The 16,850-nt window shown below is 44.5% G+C and overlaps 1 protein-coding gene across 2 annotated transcripts in view; it reads right to left on the bottom strand.

The window, feature by feature from the left end:
- Window positions 1-16,850, bottom strand: part of XPO6 (exportin 6) — a 59,273-nt gene that overhangs the window by 26,411 nt on the left and 16,012 nt on the right. For both annotated transcript variants that reach the window (XM_074598026.1, XM_074598027.1), the window contains exons 2-6: window positions 14,647-14,737; window positions 13,125-13,237; window positions 9,758-9,955; window positions 6,908-7,067; window positions 6,434-6,511 (exon numbers count right to left, since the gene is read on the bottom strand). In XM_074598026.1, coding sequence (XP_074454127.1) covers window positions 6,434-6,511; window positions 6,908-7,067; window positions 9,758-9,955; window positions 13,125-13,237; window positions 14,647-14,737 — 640 coding nt within the window. The remainder of the gene's footprint in view (window positions 1-6,433; window positions 6,512-6,907; window positions 7,068-9,757; window positions 9,956-13,124; window positions 13,238-14,646; window positions 14,738-16,850) is intronic.

Here is a 16,850-nt window from a genome sequence, read left to right as displayed (position 1 = left end):
TTAATATTTGCAACACCCTGTGACAGAGTTCCACAGCTGAACTATACATTTTGTAGAGACGGTTTTTTGTTTGGGGCCTGCTAGTTTCACTTCCTACCTCCTGTACCCAAACAGACAAAAGAAATAGTCTCTTTCCATTCACCTTCTACATGTCACTCAATAGTGTCACTGTTGTGACGTATCACATGTCGCTTCCAATTTCTGAGAGAATGAAGAGTACTACACTTCTTACTTACATGGAAGCCATTCAATACCCTCAATCATCTTTACTGTCCTTCTACAAAGCTTTCATTTTTACTCTACACCTAACAATACAGGAAGACCAAAACTTGAAGCCACTACTCAGGCGTAGATGAACCTTACTTCCAACACCATAGCAGTTATCTGGTTATGACTCCTACCAGTCGAAGTTTTTGTAGAATAACCTGGCATAACGCTCAGAAGCTAATCCTGGATACTGAAGGCAAGTCTGGAGCCCATGATTTGACAGGAGATGAGTATTTATAAGCTGTGTTTGGGCACGGAGACCCTTACCTGCATTGCATTTCACCTTCCATTTGCCCTGAGATGTGCAAGAACTTCCTGCAGGTCTTCAGTCATACCTCCTTTCCACTATTCTGACCATCCCAGTGCTGTTGGAAAGCCTCTTTGTCTCTTTACTGAGCCCTTTCCCAGGTCTCTAACAAGTATGTCCATGGGCACAGCCCCCAGCAGCGCTTCACAGGTGACCTCCCCCCTCACGGGAAGAGGGGACCATTTCCACTTGCCTTTTATCTCCTACCAACCAATTAATCAACAATGGAAAGACCCCCCTTATCCCCGATTGCCTTTGCTTTCTCAAAAGCTTTTAGCAAGAAGCCTTCTTGAAAGCTGTATGGAAATCCAAGCCAACGCCACCAGCTGGGCTGCCCTTCCCCATGGAAGCTGCCCACTAACTCATAGGCTTCCACACTCCTCACGCTGAAAACCTATTCACCTGCCCCAGGTTACTCAATACCTTTCTCCTCCTCAAGCACAAATAATCTCTTTGCCTTTAGAAGTCCACGGGCACTCACTGTGTCACAGAATTTAAAGTTCTCCCCCGAAAACCCGAGTGTTTTTTTCTCTGAAAGTGAAATGACCCAACACACTACTGGTACGAAAATAACAGATATGATTTACCGAGATAATTCCAAAGTACTCAAAAGCATGCGTGAAGAACAAATTCCTCTTACGTCTCCATTTTTCATCAAGATAGATGTCTTATATCTCTAAATTCATAACGCCTTGTCATACATTATTGTCGTTTCTTTCTCCACTCCAGGAATTTAAGGCATCATGCTACTTCAGCCAAATTTGATAACCCTGGACTTGGTCTTACCAACCAGCCCCCACGGTAACGTTCCCAACTATAGGTACGCAACAATGCAAGAGCTGCCTGCGTTGTGCTTTTACAGGAGCAGACATGCTTCTTTCAAACATTCAGTCCATCAAACTCCACAAAAATCAATGAGAACCAAAAATTCTTATCTTTTAATCCATCAACGTCAGAAACCGTAGGTCCCTGGAACTCACAGCAGCTGGTCTGAACGCTTTACACCCAGTTAAGTTACTGAAGCTCAGAGTTTAAGGGATTTTAAGTTACAGTTGGTATCTTTGCAAACAGTTGCTGAATTCACAGGATCAACTGCCTCCATACATCAGGAGAAAACTCTCAGGGAGGGGCTGGGATCAGGCTAGTTCCGCACAAATAAGCGGCAGCAAACATTTCTGTTACTCATTTGTTTACTGTACATGAGTGAATAAGTTTATAACCTGAAGAGAGTTTATGACCTTTGGAAGAAGGGGCAGGCAACTCAGGAGGACTACAAGGATGTCGTGAGGTCATGCAGGGAGAAAATTAGAAGGGCCAAAGCCCAACTAGAAATTAATCTGGCTACTGCCATAAAAGACAATAAGAAAATGTTTCTATAAATACATTAGCAACAAAAGAAGGGCTAAGGAGAATCTCCGTCCTTTATTAGGTGCGGGGGGAAACATAGCAACCAAGGATGAGGGAAAAGGCTGAGGTACATAATGCCTTCTTTGCCTCAGTCTTTAATACCATCATTTCCAGTGGTCCTGGCTAACTGGGGAGGTCCCAGTGGAACGAAGTTCGCAAATGTGATGCCCACCTACAAGAAGGGCTGGAAGGAGGATCTGGGGAACTCCAGACCTGTCAGTCTGATGTTGGTGCTGGGGAAGGTCATGGAGGAGCTCACCCTAAATGCCACCACACAGCACACACAGGACAACCATGCGATCAGGCCCGGTCAGCAGGGGTTCATGAAACGCAGGCCCTGCTTGACTGACATGATCCCCTTCTATGACAAGGTGACCTGCTTGGTGGACAAGGAAAAGGCTATGGATCTTGTCTATGTGGACTTTAGTAAAGCTTTTGACACCGTTTTCTACGGCATTCTCCTGGAGAAACTGACTGCCCATGGCTGGGACGGGCTGGGTAAAAAAAAATGGCTGGAGGGCCAGGCCCAAAGAGTGGTGGTGAACAGAGTTAAATCCAGATGGTGGCTGGTCACAAGTGGTGTTCCCCAGGGCTCAGTATTGGGGCTGGTTCTCTTTCATATCTTCATCAACAGCCTGGACAAGGCAATCAAGTGCACCCTCAGTCAGTTTGCAGAGGATACCAAGTTGGGTGGGATCATTGGTCTGCTTGAGGGTATGAGGTTCAACAACGCCAAGTGCTGGGTCCTGCACTTGGGTCACAACAACCCCATGCAGTGTTACAAGCTTGGGGCAGAGTGGCTGGAGAGCTGCCTGGTGGAAAACCCCAGGAACCCAGGGGGTTGGGTCAACAGCCAGCTGAATATGAGCCAGCAGTGTGTCCAGGTGGCCAAGGTAGCCAACAGCATCCTGACCTGTATCAGCAATAGTGTGTCCAGCAGGACTGGGGCAGCAATCATCCAGTTTTAGACTCCTCACCACAAAAAAGACATTGAGGTGCTGGAGCAAGTCCAGAGGAGGGCAGTGGAGTGGGTGAGGGGTCTGGAGCGCAAGTCCTGTGAGGGATGGCTGAGGGAGCTGGGGGTGTTCAGCCTGGAGGAGGCTGAGGGGAGACCTTCTCGCTCCCTATAGCTCCCTGAAAGGAAGGGGTAGCCGGGGGGCGGTTGGTCTCTTCTCCCAAGGAACAGGCCATGGGACAAGAGGAAACAGCCTCAAATTGCACCAGGGGAGGTTTAGGATGGATATTAGGAAAATTTTTTTTTTTTTTTAACACAGAAAGGGTTGTCAAGCATTGGAACAGGCTGCCCAGGGCAGCGGTGGCGTCACCATCCCTGGGGGTATTTAACAGAGGGGCAGACGTGGTGCTGACGGACATGGGTTAGTGGTGGGTTTGGCAATGTTGGGTTGATGGTTGGACTTTATGATCTGAAGAGTCCCTTCCAACCTAAACGATTCTATGATTTTATGAATATATCTCAGGAAGGGATTCATCAAGCAAAAAGCTGTAAAGATGTGCAAAGACAACACTCAGAGGCTGAGAGATTATTGCTGAGTGAATTCTATACGGATGCAATAACCCAAATGTTTTCCAACATAGGACATTATCAGAGTTCCTTTGCTTAAGTGATGGGAGAAATGAGTTTAACAATGCCTCCAAGTGCTATTTAAAAAACTATGCAAGACTTGCAAGTAACCATTTCACTTTGCTTCCCCGTGCAAAAAAAAAAAAAAGGAGGCATAGACTTTCAAAGTTCCTAAAGAGATTTCGGCTCTCATGGAAAATATTAAGCATTTATAGGGACTCGGAAGCTTATTTTGCCTTTTGGAACACCTTTAATTTCACCTGAAGGTAAAGAGAAAAGGGTGGTGGCCTCATCTAAGCAACAAAAAAGTTGAAGCGTCGCCAGTAAACAGGAATACTTTGGTGCATGAATGAGACGCAAATGTTAACAATACGTGGGTAAAGAGATTTGGTCAGCTTACAGATTTCACGAATTTTAAAGATAAACAACTAACATCTCCAGGGCAGAATTTCATGGCAGAGTTTCACTAAACCCACCTTTGTCCCATAGTTCTTATTTCTGCCTGCAAATAGAGACCATTAGATGTGCAATGTCATGACTGCCACCGACTTTAAGCCCTGGAGGTTCTCCACCTTAACAACCCCATCGGTGCTCTTAACTCCACTCTGTGAATCCATCCACCCATCTTATCACCAAATAGTGACCCAAGGGACACTTGGTTAATAAAGAAAGTAAAGAAAAAGAAGAGAATCCTTCACAAAATACAGGGAGTGAGCAAGCAGTGGACAAGAGGGAAGCACTCAATGCTCTTCCTCTTGAACTTCAAGAACTTGAAGCCCAACCAGTTTTAATATGGACATAGTAGTTAAGGCAGACCACAGGAAAAAACAGAGAAAGTTTCAAATAAATGAGTTTGCACAGACAGGGCCCAATGAAATTAAGCCTGACTTTCTAAAGAAACTGTCAGTGTAGTCTTAATTATGAGCAATTATCTTGAAAATATGCTGTGTAAGAAGTTAGTTTGTTTTCCCTGAAAGAGGAGAAAGGAAAGACCCAGAACAGAAGGGCAGCACGCTGTCACTTTGAGAAATACGATCTAAAGTCACGAGGTGAACGCACAGGTGGATGAAAAGCTGCCTCAGCACAAGGACCGTCCAGCGATTCCCCGAGGAACTGAGAGGACGTGGCAAACAGGCTTCCACTGACCATCACCCCAGGACTTGTCCCACTGTTTTTTGGGGTGTTTTTATTACAACTCTAGACAACAAAGTAGATTTTTCCAGGCTGTACCAATTTAAGTTACCAGCACCTCAGAACAAACCAGCGTTATTTTTTTCCAAGGTAACTCTGGAATCTGCAGTACCCCCTCCTGCGGGCATGGCCTTGGATGTGCCTGCACTACCCAGCATCTGCTAGCGTGCACCTGGGCTCGCCGAGCAATTCAAGCTGTTTTGTACAAATACAGCATCATTAACGGCCACTGAGGCACTTGCTACCAACAGTCGATCCTAACATAAATCAGCTTTTCACCGTGGAAGGCCCCAACCTTACCCAACGTCACACCAAAGCACTGAGGTTCTTGCTGCCAGGGTGGGTGAAGCTGGAATTCCTGCCCTCTCCAAGCAGCACATGCACTCTTTCCCAGTTTTGTTCTTTTCTATTAATTTTTGTTTTCCCCTCTGCGCCTTTTTGCTAGCTACAGCAAAATCCACCCCCAAAACCCAAGGAAATACTTCTTCCCATTTTAAGTTTATGTTTTGTATATAAATATAGAAGTGTCTTAAGCTCTTCTGCAGGAAAGAAGCACTTGAAATTCTGCTCAAACTTAAAACGTGAAAGTTTTAACGCTAACCAAAAAACATGAACAGAAGCTTATCACAGGCAGCTGTCTTAAGCTGACTAGTGCAATCTGGCCACAAGGAAGTGATCAGCAACTCTCAATTAACTGTTTAAGGTCCCACAGGCGAGCAAGACAAAGGTGCATGATACAACTGCGTTGGCTCACAGAAACCACTGCACCGAGCACAACCCTGGAGAAACAGGTATCAGATCCACAAGGGTTTCATCACCTCCCTGTGCCCAAGTGGTTATTACAGGTTTCCAGGCCCTAAACCCTTCTTTTTTCCCCCCTCATTAAAAGCAGACAGAGGCAAGATCAGAGCTTTTAAACAAAATACTGATTTGACTGCGTCGGAGTATTTCTTCTCGCTTTGTTTTCCAAGAAGGAGGAACAAAGACGCCACGTGCTGCTGGACAACGCTGGGGTGAGCTGAATGTTATCAATGATCCATGTTACATCAAGGCACAAGAAACACTGATAGTCATCAAGATCAGCTTCATGCCTGGGGTGACCCTCTACATCCCCTTATTTAGCCTTAACAGGATAAGTGACATGCTCCAACAACGAGGACATAGAAATAGTCTCCATTTTGCAGGTAACCAGAAATATGTACGTAAGTGAGTTCAGATCAGATAAACACCCACGCAAAAGACTAACAGGAATAGGCAGAAAACAAACTTTCACAAGATACAGGCACACAGTCCTAGCCACTTTTTTTTTTTTTTTAAATTAGGGCTTCAGTTTTGCTTCACTTTGGCTTTTGAGGTGCTTACAGCCAAAATTCATAGATGACAATGCCAACTCACTGCACTGACACTTCAGAAAGCTTCTGCCACCTGAGGACAAGCACATATAGGTGCAATCTTCACGACGGTGGCATTTTCAGTGGGGCATCCTCTGCAGTGGGAATCGGTTCTTCAGGTAAGGTTTGCCTTTGCAACCAGAAATTTGTCAGCCTATGAACAGCTCTTAGAAAGGGTTAATGCAAAAGGTTAGACAGTAAAGGAAGAGATCGATGCCTGATATTGCAAGTACATGGAAATAATATCTTGCAGCTTAAATACTAGTATTCAGCTTTAGCCATCCTTACCACTTTCTCCTGACGTCGGGGATGGTGGTGGAGTGGCAGCAGTAACGCTGTGTTTGTCCCAGATGCTCTCCAAAATACCTGGCCAAAGAGACAGTTTTCAGAACAGCCTGATCTAACAAACACACCAGAGACTGCAGGAGATCTTCGGCAGAACACATCGTTAGTGCTTTGACAAGGAACATTGTCTTCTCCTAGTGGACCCAAAGAAATTACCAAGTGTTTATACACACCATCTCAATCCCTTTTCATAAAGGAGGGGACATACGTAGCTATACAGCTGCTCTGCTACACAACCTTGTCCATAGCAAGCCGACCCAAGTGCTTGAGGGTAGAACTGAGTGTTCAAACTGCAGGAGCAGCCACCACATCGCCCACACATTGCTTCACTGAACCCAGAACGCGCAAGCTTGCCAGTGCCTTAGGGATGGTGATGGAGAACATTTGTTTCAACACTCCAAGTGCCATAACTCATACCTGTGAGGAGCCCAAGCACCGTTTGCACCTGGTCTAGGAGCAGCTTGCGTAGCTCTTCTTTCCGGGCTACGCTAAGATCTTCCCGCGGACACGCCAGTTCTTCCGAAGTAGTTTTCAACATGATCAGTCCCAGAGGAGTGGTGACAGGAGACTGAATTAACTGCGGGGAAAACACATGCATGGAACACGTGATGCTAACATTCCGCAAAGCTATCAGCTGACGAACAGGGGGTTAGTAACGCTACCAGCGGCTTCTAAGCACTTCAGGACCCAAAAAGTATCAGTTCCCACACTTTGCAGCGCTGCATGTTGAGGGAAGAAAAAAAAAAACTGCAAATACCCAATTTCCTGAGGCATTAATCTACGATGTTGCAACAGTTCAAGCACCATGGGAATCCTTGGGGTTTCACGAGAGCTTTCATAATGTCATTGCACTCATTCTCTGTTCCAGCTTGTTTACCAGTAACAGTTTGTTCCTCCTCTTTGCTGCCTTCTGCCGACATCATCACTTCTCCGAATTGCCTCAGCACCAGCGTTTCACCACGTTACAGGGCTGCCGCTGCAGCCACCCTCAGGTCAGGAGCCTGCACCTTCAGCCAAGCGCTTTCCCATTAAAAAGCCCATCCCTTCCCATAGAAAGAGCTGCAGCCAATATGGGATGGCACCAGGACACAGCTAAGGGATCCAACCTCTCCTCTATTGCATCTCAACCTGGAAATCACATTTACCCTGAAAAGGGTGACTTCCACCACGGGCAGAATGCGCAAGAACAGGACCAGAGAAGGCAACGGTTTTTGCCTTTGTTGGCCACTGAGTTATTACAGACTCATTCAAGTGGGACAAAGTTTTATTTTCAGCTGAAATTCAGCCCTGCTCCTCTCTGTCGACCTGGAGCATCCAAAATGATTTATACACTATTCCCTCTGGGAGAAAAAAAGCCTAAAGCAAATCACACTTTCTACAAGTAATCCTGGAAGTCATAAATTCTGTAACACAGTCTGACTTCAGTCCTAATCTCACCGACCCACCAAACCAGAATTAACATTGCTCGGGCTACACAGTTTGGTGAAATACATGGAGAAAAAAAAGTCCATCTAAAGTCTCTTAGTCTAGATGTACACGAGCTTGGCTTTCCGAAAGGAAGCATGACGGCACAGGAGCTGACAGAAAGGAAAATTAAAGAAAATTAAATAAAACACACAACTCGTTCACAAGTTACAGAAAGATTTAACATCTCCTCTCAGATTATTTTCTGACGATACCAGGAAGTTTAGCAAAACCACGCACTGGCACTTCAGCAACGTTAAACAAGTTTTATACCTCTACGGAAGTAGCATGTTCTATGTAGAATTACTGGTTTTGCATAGTGACAATACCATAGTCCAAGTTACTTTTCTTCTCCATCCCTCCAATGGTTCAATAGAACTTTTAGAGCCTACTTAGAGTACTGGGATACGATTTAATGCTAAAAAATCAAACAGTTGCTTCAAATGATCTGAGGAGAAAGTCCTGAGAGAGGACTCATCTGCTACTCTAAAAGAGAATTATTCTGCTCCTGTGCTACTCTTCATTATTTTGAGGTCTTGGAGTTCAGTATTAGTGTTTATCTTCCACTTTTCCCAAACATTTTTGGAAGGTTTCTGCTATAGAAATTAATTTATGGGAACATTTCCTTCTGCAGCTGAGTTCACAAGGAGAAGCTTAAGGAAAAAACAGATACCCAAAGTGGGTTCTGCAATCGCTTAAGGTAACCTGCAAAGCGCTCGAAAAGCAAGCAGGAGCTCAGAAAGCATTTCGATTGCAGATCAGGTGAAACGAAAGCCAAAACTTTAAGTGATAGACAGCCAGTTGTCTCAGAGCACTTATTGTCAAATTGACAATTCAGGAGAAAAACCGCAGCATGTCGCACTACATGATTACAGAGAGCTATCTGAAAAGAGATTATACCCATTAGTAACAAGCTCCGTATGCCACGTTAGCTTTTTAAAAAAAAATAAATTTACAATTAATACTAGATCCATTTATCTTAACAAATAAACTCCTGACACTCAGGGACTTTGATTTTTTTTTTTTTTAAAATAGCTGCCCTGTGGCTTGTCTGTGGGCAGAGCTACATTCAAATCATGCAACGATGCCAGCAGCAAACGTCTGTGCAGCACTTCAGTTTATGCTCAGCTTCTTTAAGCTGATTATGAACAATTTCAAGAGAACCGGAACCAAAGTACTCGAACCCAAAGAGGAGGTGCTGGTTAGGCTCCAGCAGCAGCGCACCGTTAGCCCGGCTCAGGCTCCACTGCGACCATGCTGAATTACCACCAATATTCAAACTAACGGCACTGTTTCAGCCGCAAATACATACCCCAGTCTTCCTGCAAGAGCCCTCTTAAACGCCCCAACAGCACTCCATTAAGGACTTTACATGATGAGGTGCCAAAGATTTTTGGGTATCTTTGGCTATTAGGTGAAAAATCTCCAACAGCCACATGAAGAAACTTCACTTTTGAGAATCACACCGCGATGCATCCGTAGTTTTACCAACCTTTTTCTTTAAGGAACAACCCACAACCCCGACGTTTTCCACAACTACTCCTAAATATTTAAAATTCAAAGTGCAGTTGATGCTTGCTGCATAGTAATGATCTTTGTCAAAAAACTTCTAACACTAGAAAGAGCTGTAGCATGTAGGAAGTTAAGGGTTACTTGCAAAATTGAAAAAGAAAAGGAATTTAAGAAGCAGGCTTGTTTTTCAATGTAATTATTTAGTTTTCATCAAGGGAAGTCCCTACCCGAGGTAACAAAATAACATCATGCTGTGAATGAAACCAAGTTTTCCCTTTAGAAACTTCTTACCTGCAAGATGTTGGTGAAAAAGTCATGGTAGAACATCGGCCAGTCTTGCCGGCCGATATCCACGATGACTTTGCAGAGTTTGTTCCTGATGAAGTAAGGCAGAGTTTTATGGTGAGCTAGCAGGAGCTTGGGCAGGCAGCTGCGGATCTCCATTTTGTCTTGAGATGGGACCCCGAGCCACATCTTATTGATTAGGTTCTGGAAGAGAAACAGACACCCCCCCCAAATGAGCTCATTTTAGACATGCTAATGTCACAGCACTTTACTGAAGTTGAAGCGTTAGGTGCCTGAATGGGATAACCTTAAAGATACCAGGTATAGCGCTTGAAGGAAAGCACGGTCAGTTAAAAACTTAAGAATCTACATTTAGTGTAGTTCAACCTTCTTTGCTGCCAGATTATGTCCCTGCTCACTGCAGGGGGGTTGGACTAGATGACCTTTAAAGGTCCCTTCCAACCGAACACATTCTATGACTCTATGATAAGGAAAGCAGCGGCTCTTCGCAGGTTAATCAGACGGTGTTTCTGTTTTGTTAGAGCTCTGACACAGGCTTGCGGGGCAAAAAGCTGAACTTTAAAGATGCTTTAACTGCTCAGCAGTCCAGGACCAACCCTGACATCTTCAGCGACATGCAGAGGTGAATGTGTGCAGACTAAGCTTGGCAGAACAAGAACAGCTTAACAGAGGGCAAACCCTGCACCAGCAACTAACTTGGAATAAGCTCTGGTACCTAATGGGGCAACCGAACCGAAGACAGCGATGGCTTAAGCTGCTGAACAAAACTCCCTGGGCTTGTCTCTCACAAGGGATGGGCTCTGACAGAAATCCCCAAACCCACCCCCACCACAACAGCAGCGCGTTTGTAGATGCCCTCCAACACCAGAGTTTCACAAACGATGGATTTCAGTGCCCCAGGAATTGCTGCCAAGATCTCTTTGAGTACACCAGAATTTCTATTAACTGCCAAGCGACAGCCACCAGCACCTTACCATTTTAACTGGTTTTGGGTCAAGCAGAACTAGTTGGCATGTATATAAAGTATTTCCACTATCTTTTAGCCCCAGACACCTAGATTTTCCCCTACAAAGGGGGAAGCATAGCCTTGTATGAAGCAGAAAAACAAAAGAGGGGAAGCAATTCAGCTTTAGATGACTCTGATGCCACCTGGGTCTCCTGAAGAGAAGCTGGAAGGTCGCCGGAGTCACTGCCATGCCCCGAGAGGGCACCACTTTAACAGAAAGCTTTTAGTCCACTTCAAACCGGACAAAATCCATAAGAAGGCAGAGTTGCAAATTGCTTCCCTGCTCTGATACCATCCCATTTTAGGGGCTCTGGAGCATTGGGAGCTGAGCTTCTCCGGAAAACTCACCGAGGAAGCACCGTCTGTACCCATCTGCAGGCACACAGCTCGGAGAACTCAAAAGCAGGAGGTACTGCAAAGTGGTTTGTTGCAGAAAATGGGAAATTATTTATAGTCAAAGCAGATCCAATTCACAGTACGGACGTACTGTGCAGAGGTACCAGTTCACAGGGTAGAGGCACAGGGGTATATTTATACATTAAGTGCCTCAAAGAGGTTGTTTTCCAGGTTTTATCACCGAGGAGATCCAGAAGTATTGCTTAAAAGCAATGATGACCCAACCAAATGAGAGTTCCTCGAGAATGAGAGTTTCAGAAGCCCCAGTAAAACTGGAAGACGTTTTAGCTTTAATATTCATGCTTTAATGCCCACTGAGTTTTATCCTACTCATTTGACCTGAAAGTGGCAGCTCCCTCCACCTGTGAAATGTTTTGGGGAAGATGTTCTCTTTTCCAAAAGCAAGAAGTGAAAACGGTTCATCCGGAAGGGGGCTGTAAGGATTTTTATTCCAGATCCACTTTTAACTGCCTAGACATTCTAGAAAATACACCCTTCTTGGGAGGTTTTGGGAACGATCCTTGTGTTTATATAGACGCTTTTACTGGCATTCAGTACTCACAGGGAAGTGAAGGAGCAGACTAGGACAGGCTCCAGCTACGAGGAGCAGTCGATGCGCAGCACTACAATAGTTAACTCTGGAAATTCAAGCTCCTCAATGGAGAGATCCTAATCTCTCACCTGAGCTGTGGACTCGAAGTCCCTCACTTTACACTTGGACAGTGATTTCTTTGTTCCACTTAGTTCTGGGCACAATTATTTTTTTTATTACTTCTTCCCACCCCTCCTCCAGAGAGGCAGAAGCTCAGTAATCAAATATGTTTTCCTCTTCATGAAAATCAGTTTAATTATTGCAGGCTGCTGCTGTGGGACACCCATCCCCAGAGCGGGAAACAAGTCCTATACCCTGGCCTATACCATCAAGGCCAGGCTTGATGAGGCTCTGAGCAACCTGATCTAAAGATGTCCCTGCTCACTGCAGGGGGGTGGGACTAGACAACCTAAAGGTCCCTTCCAACCCAACACATTCTATGATTCTATGATTTGTAATGATTACCCCATTTTCGAGAGGAAGGCAAACGAGATTGAGTCCAGACTCCCTATGCAACCCCAGCGAAATAAAGCAAACATTTCAAGTGAAGAAGTCAACAACAACATGGATAATTTGGCAAAAGAACAAAACTTTTAAGAACAGTCTTGTTTGCTCTGTCTAAAACGAGGTGCACTGCGAAGGATATAACCCCCCTCTGATGTAGGAGCACAACGCAGAGGCCACAAACGAGCAGGGTGAGGGTGTGACATGGACCAAACCCCAGAACATCGTCAGGGCAAGACACTGCCCTGGTCACTGAGAAACCAGTTGATGAAACAGAGCTGTTCACAGAATACTTCTGTTTTCCCCAGTAGATACACAAATCAGTATTTAGGCTTGTAACTTTCTTCTTTTATAAATAGGTAAAAGGTGGGATGTGGTCTTCTAAAAGAGACCTTACTGTCACAACTAGCGCATAAACTTGTGGGATGTAGTTCAAAAGCATCAAGCACAATTACGAGATTGTCAGAAAAAGAAAAGCAATTTTGTCTTCCCTCTTAGCATTGTAGTTTGCAGTAGTTAGTATCAGGTAATCACGCACGTATTTCTGACCATAAAAAGGGTATAAAAGCAATAACTCCCCTAAAAGCATCGTGCAGAAAACTCCAAGCAGCCTCTGAAACTGTACTCAGAGATGCCAGGAAATTAATTCTTCCATTTCTGTACAAAGATTCATATTTCTCCTCCTCTTAGCCTGCCATTAAGCAACCTCTCTAGGAGAGAGCAATAAAAGCATTCTTTATCACCGTACTTACTAGGACTGCCGTTTTAGACAAACATTTTCAGACCCAATCGATTGCCATATAAAACTGCAGCAGACGGAAAACACACTAAGCAGGCATCGGTCCACATCTTACCTCAAACACGGTCAAACTGTACATCATCACATAGTCGTTTCTTGTACTTGACAGGAAATAGAGGCAGAATCTCCAAGCTCCTATCTGCTGGGCAAAGTTATTTAAAAGCTCCTCTGAAAAAAAATAATAAAGTATTAAAAAGTTACATTAAAATTCTTAAGCTGTGAAAAAAAAAATAAACCTGTAACAATGTATACTGATAACAGAATAACACGCTGAGCGTGGAAGGAACCCCACGTTCAGGGAATGACTCAACCTGGAGGAGGAAAAAGAAAAAAATAATATAAATTTATACTCCTAAGTATTAAAAGCAATCTAACAATAGGCTTTAATGAAACCAAAATAGGTATGTCATTTTAGAATACAGTTTTGACATGAGTACTACACCAGACTAATAGCTGAATATTAACATAAATCACCCAACAATTATATTATGAGCATTACCACTTTATTTATAAAAGCCAAGTGCTGGGATACCAGGTCACTGTGAAAGACTGGGGGTACTTCACGTCACACACAGGGGTATAAAACCCACCTTGTTTTGGGGCAGTTGCTCCAAGAGCCATTGACTTTGTTGTAGGTCAGCATATCAAAAACCTCTCCGAGCACTTGGGTACAGGGTTTGGTCATCTCACATCAAGTGACCACATACCAAACGCGGCAAAGGGAAAAGCTGTGAGGGCTGTTTTACAGGCTAAGAAAATTTAAGCCTTCATCAATCTGTTTCTTTCCTGCAACTTAAGCAGGAGAACGGGGGATGCTGAAGGCTTTTACCTTTTCCACAGCAGGAGACCTACACAATAGGGGAAAAAAAAACACCAAACCCTTGCCTAGTTGCTTATTCTTTATTTTACCAGATTTCTGGGAGAAGTCTTTCATGCTGATCATACTTTTGGCACTGAAGTTACAGAGACAACAAGAGTTTGAGAACAAAAGCAAACAGCCTATTTACAGCCATTAACCACAGATGCGGGAAGCAAATCTAGAGCACCTGCAAGATCTCTGCTGGCTTTCAGAAGGACATATTTAATAATACCAGCCAAGATGAAACCTCCCTGTTTATTCCCACTTGCCATTTCACATGAACTAGGACAGCCTTCTGCTTTCCCTTCTCAATGCTGAACAAATCTGAAGTCCGCGCTCCATCTCTAGGCAGAAGGTAAAGGTTTTCCAGGACGTGCAGTCCAACAATGTACAGGCAGAAAAAAAAAAAAAAAGGTCTCATCCTTCCCCTACCCAAACCAACTTACTACCCTTGATAAAAAAAACTGCATCTCCATGCTCACAGCAGTAGACGGTTACTGACATATTAATTATCTATAGGACCTGCCATGGGATCTCCAAAACCCAAGCTACATAAACCCTTACTTCAGGTTGATACATAAGCAGGAGATGCCAGTTTGGTATCAGGTAGAGCACTTTTATCTGCTGTATTAGCTTAACATAACCAAGTCATCTCTGCTGAGGCCCACAGGCAGCAGAAAGCAGAGGGGACCATCCTTTAGAAGAGGCACGAACTCACCTATCTCGCGTTTCCGCTCATTCGTTGTGCAATTGTGGAAAAACTCTGTCATTAGACTCTCCAAAGCCCGTAGCGAGGCCTCTTCAGATGCCTGGGAACGACATTGGAAGGGAAGAGTTAGAACTAACTGCCGCTCTGACTTGCACTCAGGAGGCCGGCATTGTTCATGTCACAGATGCACCCAAAACCCCACAAGAGCACCAAGTCCAGGAGAAGGGCAAAATAATCTAGAATTTAAATTCCAATCTGCTCAATGGTGTGAAGCAGCCACAAGAATTGTCCACTGCAAGTGAAAGCTTTGGACACTGAGGACCCTTTGCTCAGCTGCATTAACTAACGAAAACAATATAGAATCATAGACTGGTTAGAGTGGGAAGGGACCTTAAAGACCATCCAGTTCCACTCCCCTGCCCTGGGCAGGGACACCTCCCACCACACCAGGTTGCTCAAAGCCCCATCCAACTTGGCCTTGAACACCTCCAGGAACTTATGAGAAGTTTCCTCCTTTTTTTTTTTTTTGACAGCATTTAGTAATTTTAAGTTAGCTCGTCCCTCTTGAATAATTCTCGCAAAGACAGCAAGTTCATGCAAAGACGCTTTCAGATGTTTAGAGACAATCAATACAGCGATAGCATGGGGAGTGTGAACTTTGTGGGGCCTTCTGACACCCATTCCTCTCTTGGCCTTGGTGCCACTGTGCCACGCTGCCACCCACACCACCAGAGGTGCTCAGGAAGTCGCAGCCTGAAAGACTAAGGAACTTCCAGCACTTTGAAAAGCTGGAAGTATTCAGCAGCGTGCTGTATTGTATACAAGTATATGTATATTGTAAGACATATGTTGTATATACAAGTACACATATACTTATTTGATGCATCCATGTATTCAGGAATTTGATTCAAGAACACACTCCCATCCCCAAACCTAGCCTTTATTATTGGAATTCATCAGTTACACGTCTCGGCGTTTATAAATCCTAAAAAGAATGATCAGAATTAGTAGACAGCCACTGCAAGGTCACTATAGTTTTGCAGTTCTCTGGAGTTGGGATGATTTTATTCTAGTAACAGCTCACCACCAAGCCCAGCCTCTCCACTGCGCCGCGCTTCCCTTGCATTGGAGCCTGATAATGGATAGCCGTAGAAAACTACTGCTACGGTACCGACCGTGCCATTAGTCATTCCTCTAATGTTTTCAACGCACGCTATCAATAATAAATGCATCAAGATTCAAGCCCTGACCTTCCTCCGCACAGAAACAAAGTAAACCGTTACAGAAAACTGAAAGTTCTGCCTCAAAAAAATAAAACCAGAAAAAAAAACCCCAAACAAACCCACGACCAGCAGTCTTCTGCAAAGAGATGAGCAAAGGAGACTACTTGCAGAAAAACTACGGGCTTCTGCTCATTCCCATTTCCCTGTAGAGCAGCTTCCCCAAGGACCACCGCAGGGCCAGGCGGCAGGAGATCCTCGTCAAACAGCCTGGGCTTGGATTAACCCCCCCAGGAGAACAGACACAACAGCCTGGGAAGATAAATTGAGCTCTGCTCTCCAAAAACTGGAAATGGATGCTCTGTAGGACACCACGCATTTTCAATGACTTAGCAAAGGAACGCTGGATTTCATCCTACCTTTCCTCTTGCTTCTCCCCCCACCTTTTTATTTTTCAAGACCTGCTCTAGAAAGCAAGGACTATTTTAGCGAGGAACATTATTAGTGGGAAATTGGCTTAAAATAACCTACAATCAAATCCAAGCCACTTTGCCAGCTTAAGCAAGATCAAGCACCCATTATCACTTCTTTAATCCATTTATACGCGGTGTCTGCAAACAGTCCCTTGCACCGTAAACTTCCCCTTGAAGCTGGCCCTTCAGCCAGGTCCTCCTCCTGCCGGTCACCATTTCCCAGATAACAGCAACACCGTGGATAAGAGCCTCACTTCAAAAAAGCATATTTGATTAAGTGGAGCCCTTAATGACATTAAGATACAGCCATTTCTACACATTTCTTTCTGGGACGTTCCACAATGTTGCATGTTCCTCCGCAGCCTCCTTGCTCCCACGTAGATCCAGATACACAGATCCAACGTTTTCATAAATCCCTGTAGTTTCCTTCTCGGCTGCTCAACGCGGGGTAAGTCTCACCAGCAGCTTCTGATGCCAAACCCCCAGAGAAGAGTTTCCAAATTCTGGAATTTGATGCAAA

The sequence above is a fragment of the Larus michahellis genome, chromosome 8 (genome assembly GCF_964199755.1).
Source record: "Larus michahellis chromosome 8, bLarMic1.1, whole genome shotgun sequence".
NCBI classification, from domain to species: Eukaryota; Metazoa; Chordata; class Aves; order Charadriiformes; family Laridae; genus Larus; species Larus michahellis.
The sequence above is the reverse complement of the archived record's forward strand: the minus strand, read 5'-3'. Positions and strand labels throughout refer to the sequence as shown.